Raw genomic sequence first — 6,705 nt, forward strand, 5'->3', positions numbered from 1 at the left:
AGAGTGGATTGGCTCCTGAGGCTCACAGCAGCTTCACCTGCAGTTGTGCACTTCTTAGGTCTTTCTTGTATTCTGGAACTCCATTGGGGCGTCTGGGTGTCAAGGTGAAGCCGCGGCGTCAGTGAGTGGAGTTTGGCTGCACCTCTTTCTGCCACTCAATGCAACATCACTGGGCACCACTCTGATTGGTGGGTATTGTCAGGATTCTTACGGACTCCGACACCCTCTCTGTGCAATCTGAGACTTGCAGCATGGTTCATATTCTCCCCTCTCGACTGCAGAAAGCCCATTTGGAGCTGGTAATTGGAGCCAGCATCATCCCGAAGCCACACTAGTGTATCTACTCTGTAGCTGACAACACAGACTGGTGTTAGTCTCTGAAACACATTATCAATTGTGAACCACTATGCAATATTTTATTGCACTGTTACTGCTTTCCGATTTTATAAAACAATTTATTTCATGTAACGTCCTTCAACATTCAATGCATCTCTCTGACTCCCCCCCCCCTGTGAATGCTTTCGTGGCGAGTAAGTTTCCACTAAAACTGAAGCCTTTCCCACACTCCAGGCATTTATATGGTTTCTCCCGGGTGAATTTTCCGATGGCGATTAAGGTTTCCACTATCACTGAAGCTTTTCCCGCACTCCAGGCATTTATAAGGTTTCTCTCATGTGAATTTTTCGATGGCAAATAAGGGTTCCACGCCAACTGAAACTTCTTCCACACTCCAAGCATTTATAAGGTTTCTCCCCGGTGTGAATTCTTCTATGGGAATTAAGGCTTCCACTCTGACTGAAACTTCCACACTTCAGGCATTTATATCGTTTCTCCCCAGTGTGACTTTTTTGATGGTGATAAAGGCTTCCACTATCATGGAAGCTTTTCCCACACTCCAGGCATTTATATGGTTTCTCGCCTGTGTGAATTCTTTGATGGTTAACAAGGTGTCCAATCTGACGGAAGCTTTTCCCACATTCTAGGCATTTATATGGTTTTTCACCTGTGTGAATTCTTTGATGGGAAGTCAGGTGTCCTTTATGACTGAAGGTTTTTCCACACTCCAGGCATTTATATGGTTTCTCCCCAGTGTGACTTTTTCGATGGCTGTTAAGGCTTCCACTATCATGGAAGCTTTTCCCACACTCCACGCATTTATATGGTTTCTCGCCTGTGTGAATTCTTCGATGGTTAACAAGGTGTCCAATCTGACGGAAGCTTTTCCCACATTCTAGGCATTTATATGGTTTTTCACCTGTGTGAATTCTTTGATGGGAAGTCAGGTGTCCTTTATGACTGAAGGTTTTTCCACACTCCAGGCATTTATATGGTTTCTCCCCAGTGTGACTTTTTCGATGGCTGTTAAGGCTTCCACTATCATGGAAGCTTTTCCCACACTCTAGGCATTTATATGGTTTCTCACCTGTGTGAATTCTTTGATGGGAAGTCAGGTGTCCTTTATGACTGAAACTTTTCCCACACTCCAGGCATTTATATATTTTCTTTCTTTTACGGGATTTGCAATGCATGTTAACATCTGAATTTTCAAAAAAAAAATCCCCATTTACTGCACCCCTATTTCTATTGCCTTCTATATACATTTTTTCAAGTTGTGGGATTTTATGAGCTTTTTCACCCTGTAAAAGACCAAAATTACTCCTTCCTTTAGATGGATGTTTCCTCTCCTCATTCCTCAGGGCATCACAATATTCAGCCTTTCCTTTCACATCTGAATATGTATCCTCTTTTCCGTTCACTGAATGCTCTGATGTTTCATTCACTGACCGCCACATGCCACCTGCAGAAAGAAAGAGAAACCCGCTGTGGTGATTTGACGCATTCTCAACCCTTCTGTGTCAAGAGTTCATTCCTTTGCTTTGTGATTGCTGTGTTTGCACTCTGGGAATGCTCAGGGGTTAAGATCATATAGTCTGTACCCAGTTCTCCCCCTTGCTTTCTCCATTCCTTCTATATTACAAGCTGACTAAACTGGCAGAAAAGCCAATTCTATGGCTTTTCTGCTATTTCTATGGTCTTTTTGTCCAAGAGGACAAAACACAGAATATACAACGGAGACTGCCCTCTCCCCATCTCCCACCCACCCCCCGGGGCTCTAAGTGCCCGTGTTGTGTTAAGTTTCTCTTTGGCTGCCTTGGTCATTTAGAGGTAGAATGGTTTGGGGCCTTCTCAGGAGAAGAAAGCCACCCTTTAAGAGATAGACAGCTGACCCCTTCCTGGCTCAAGTGGGGGAGTGGAGGGCTGAGATGGCAGGCTCTCCCTTCCCCCTCCATCCCAGGCTCACGCGGGGCTGCAGAGGGCAGCAGGCAGCTCCATTCCCACTCCCGCCTGAATCCAGCGGGGCTTCGGAGGCCTGAGCAGCTAGGCTTGCCCTTTCCTCCCCTCTCCGGCTGAAGGGGGGCTGCAGAGAGCAGCGGGCAGCTCACCCTCCCCTCCCCTCCCCATCTCAAGTGAGGTTGTGGAAGGCGGCTGGCGGCAAGCCCTTTTCCTTCCTTTCACGGCTCAAGTGGGGCTGTGGAGGGCAGCAGGGGGCAGGAAGAATGGTTTTGGGGGGCTTCTCAGAAGAAGAATGCCACCCTTAAGAGACAGACAGTTATGGTGTAGCACACACAATAGCGGGTCTGAAGAGAGGTGACAAGCCAGAATCAAAAGATAATCTGGCATGAAAGAAACTGACATTATTCTGGAATCTCTGCCTCTGTAACAGGACAGAGATGAGTTTTCATCTAAGGTAGCATTTTTAACTTTTTCATTTTCTCCATGCTCAGATGTTGTCAACGTTTGATCTTCAGCCGTATGCACTTTTTATGCGTCAACTGCATGATATAGTCTTTAAGATAAAAAGATTATGTTTACGAAATCTGACTTGTCTAGTTCCTGAAACCTCAGAAAGCCTCTTGCTTGGTCCTCACAATGGAGCAGCTGCTTCGATGAAAAGGCCTCTTCAAGGGCTCGCTTAAGCGGTTTCGGCTCCCTCGGTCCCCTGCCCTCTGAGCCCCCTTCTGGGTTGTGGGGAGGCAGAGAGGGTCTGCCCCTGCCCCCCACCCCCCATAATGCTCCCCCACAGCTCCTTGGGGCTGTTCTTGCTGGCATGGGTGTGCAGCCATGTGGAGTAGTGGCGGTGGCTGGGCTGCCGGGGTTGGGGGCACACAACTGACTGGTGGCCTTGTGGGGTTAGTTTTACCATACTTATTATGAGCACACACAAAAATGGGAGCATGAAATTGGGGGATGAACCAAATGACCTGCTTTCGAGAAGGCATAACGGTTCTCTGCCCAACTGCTTTCCCTGTTTTCTGTGGTCTCGCAGCCACGAAAACCTTCTTCATAACATGTCCGACACACTCCAGGAGCTCCTGCTCTGAGGAGAATCTCTCTAACAAGGGCGGTTTTAAGAATTCCCTCCTTCCTCAATGTTTGCTCCTGTAAAAGGGGAACTCTTATGCTATGAAAGAGAGCCTGTTTCAAGAAAAACAGACCTATGGAGGCAGCTCTAAGAAAGAAAAAGGGGGATTGACTTGGGGAAAAGCTTCTCTGTGAGCTCTAGCAACTGGAGACCAATCCCTGCAGTGCAAGTGCTCATTCCCAGGGCAAAGGAAGGGCTTGCAGTCCCCCCCCCCGAGGAAAAATTACATTTCTTCCTACCCTGTACAATTGGAAGAGGAGCTAGAATACGTTCCTATGAGATCGGTCTGGGGCTGCTTTCGGTCCTGTGTCTGAGGAAAGGCAGAACTTTGATTTGCAGGCCCAGCGTCCCAGGATCAGGACCTGCCACCTTCAGTTAAAGGGATTGCTGAAGGAAGTGGCTCATTTTTATACGTTTCAGACCTACAAGCACCATTTCAGCATTCACAATCCAACCAAGCTTTTTGGAGAAGAGGCTCAAACTGTGAGGAGAAACAAGGCCACAAAAATCCACCAGCCCCTGGAAGGAAATGCAGGCATCACATGGTCCCACAACAGATCAAAGCACCTACCTGCCACTCTCTCTTCTGCACCAGAGCCCAGGAGAAAGAGCTCTTCTTCACCTTCCAGCCTGGAAATGAGGTCAGGTTTGGCAATCAGAGGTCCTTTGATCAGAAAAAAAGAAACACCAAATTGTGACTCTTCTGTGTGCTCATAAATTCAGCTGCTCCAAGCCAGGATGCCTACTCCTCCAGAAATACACAACAGACACGTAATAGGGGCAGGGTGCTATGGGGTCATATCTGGTGCTGGCAGTTCTGTGGCTCCTCCCTGCCAAGACGAGATGGAAATGCCAGCTGAGAACTAAATCAGCGGCAGAGAAGCCAGCAAGGTTTTATCCACAGCTGTATCTCAGCACAGGTGAGGCAAGTCCCAGGCTGGAGGAAAGTCCCTCTGCAGACCCTCGCACCTTCTCCACTTCAAGGCTCCCAGCACTTCTTATGTGGTCCAGACACAAGGCTCTCAAGTAGGGGCTCCCTCTCTATGAGGAGGACTGCAGCTCCTCCCACATCAGAGGAAGTATCACGGAGAATGGAGGAGGTCAGCCACTGGGCCCAGAGCAGAGAGCCTGGCCACCTCTTCCCTCATGAAAGAGTTCCTTACAGGCATTCCTCACAGCCAGAAGGAGACAGCCCAGGAGAAAAGGGTCCTCACCCAGAGAGGCCACGTTCCCAAAATTCTCCAGCATGACTTCCTTGTAGAGAGCTCTCTGGGCTGGGCTTAGCAGGGTCCACTCCCCCTGGGAGAAATGCACAGCCACCTCTTCAAAGGACACCAGACCCTGGAAGAAGGAAAAGAAGAAGAGAGTTTCACTATATTGCTGGAAAGGTGGTCCATGAGAAAGAAAATCCAACAGGCCGGTGTGGCACAGTGGTTAGAGTGAAGGACTAGGCCCTAGGAGGACTGAGTTCGGATTCCCTCTCTGTCAGGGACGTTTCCCTGCCTCACTATACTGTTGTTAGGAGGGTTAAGTGGAGGAGAGGAGAATGGTGTGAACAGGTGCTTTGGGTCCCCAACCATTGAAAAAAGCAGAATATAATGTAAAATTAAGAATAAATAAAGAATAAGAAATATCAGCGATGGTAAAACTATAGTGGAACAGCAGTAACAAAGAGGGAAGAAAACCTCTAGGGACATTGCCCCCGCCCAAGTCTTCCTTGGGGGCATCCCAGGGCAAGGGGGGTATCCTTATTTATTTATTATGTACTATTTTCAATTTTTATTCCACCTTCCCCGCACAAGCAAACAGTTAAAAACAGGTAAAATCAACAAACAGCACAAAAATACAAAAAGTAGTGAAGAAATACAAGACAGCAGCAGCTAATTGGAGGCAGTCACTCTATTACTTTAAAACTGGATGGTGGACGGCTCTAATAGGGAGGGGTCCAGTCTTCTCTTCACCTCCTCTATCCAGGCCGGTGGAGCCCTAGCCCAGCCTCAACCATATCTCTGTCTTGCAGGCCCAGTGAAAGGATAGTAAATCCTGCCAGGCCCTGGTATCACTATACAGAGAGTTCCACCAGGCTGGAGCCACGCCCGAGAGGGCCCTGGCTGTGGTTGCAGCCAAGCAGGCTTCCCCGGGGCCAGGGACCACCAAGAGTTGTTTATCCCCTGATCGGAGCACATATGGGGAGAAGAGGTCCTGCAGATACACTGGTTCCAGTCCGCATAGGGCTTTGTAGGTTAAAGCCAAAAACCTTGAATGTGATTCAGTACTCCAGTTGAAAAAATAATAAATAAATTATTTGCAGGGGGCTAGCGGTCAAGTCTGGAAGAGGCCAGAGATGTCCCTGAAGAGGAGCAAATCCTTTTCTGCGGGATAAATTTTACCACAGTCTTGTTTTCTTCTCTGCACATGTAATTCTACACAAGGGGTGACCATTTCCCGGTTCCCATGTGGGCAGCCGCAACATCTTGTGGCACCAGAACTGAGGGGAAGGGACCCGATCCGCTGAGCCTTGCAACAGAGAAGGAACCCTTCCTCACACCCGATCTGCACCCCCTCCTTACTTGAGTGGGCTGCATGACTGGACTTTTTGTTTCACCACATGGAGGAGACAGTGGATAAACAGCCAAGTGTGTCTTCATGCTTCTACCTGGGAGGGTGAGAAAGAAAGATGGAGGGAAATGCTTTTTGCTGCATACAAATTTCAATGCCAGTCCCTTCATGGAAGGTCTCTCTGGATTTGCTTTGAGCCACAAGTCAAGGTCCTGGGATTGATCAAGGAAGGACCAAACTCCTCCCTGCCCAGCCAATACTTTATGGGGGAATGACCCACCTTCCCTATCCATCTGCCCCCTGTTTTGCTGGCCATGTTTCCTCCCAACCTCCCCAACTCCCTTCCTGGGCGCTGAGTCCCTGTCCTTGCCGGAAACCACACTGCGCACTCCTCCCCTCTGAGGGAGCCTGCATTATACAACTAGGAGGAGGGGCTGGGAATGAGGAGCTCTCAGGGGATGGGATGGAGTGCCTGACTTATGGTGGTATGTAGGAGATGCCAGCTAGGAATTCAGATCTCCCCACACAGAGAAAACTAGCCCTTCCGGTGTTGCCAGGGCTTTTTTGAGGGGGAATGTGCCGGAACGCTGTTCCGGAACCTCTGGCAAGCAGCCACGTGGCTCGTGACCCCGCCCACAGTGCCCAAAGACCCCTCCACTGTCTCCCGGTGGGACTTCCGCCCTGGGTGTAGCCTGGGCTCAGCCTGACTGCCTCCTGCATGG

The 6,705-nt window shown here is 49.2% G+C and overlaps 1 protein-coding gene across 1 annotated transcript in view; it reads right to left on the reverse strand.

The window, feature by feature from the left end:
- Positions 1-4,759, reverse strand: part of LOC129327880 (uncharacterized) — a gene marked incomplete at its 5' end in the record, with an annotated part of 52,288 nt that extends 47,529 nt beyond the window's left edge. The window contains 3 exon segments of the mRNA XM_054976631.1: positions 665-1,798; positions 3,996-4,088; positions 4,639-4,759. Of these exon segments, the coding sequence (XP_054832606.1) occupies positions 665-1,798; positions 3,996-4,088; positions 4,639-4,759 (1,348 nt within the window).
- Between the last annotated feature and the right edge of the window lie 1,946 nt (positions 4,760-6,705).

Source organism: Eublepharis macularius, chromosome 4 (assembly GCF_028583425.1).
Source record: "Eublepharis macularius isolate TG4126 chromosome 4, MPM_Emac_v1.0, whole genome shotgun sequence".
NCBI classification, from domain to species: Eukaryota; Metazoa; Chordata; class Lepidosauria; order Squamata; family Eublepharidae; genus Eublepharis; species Eublepharis macularius.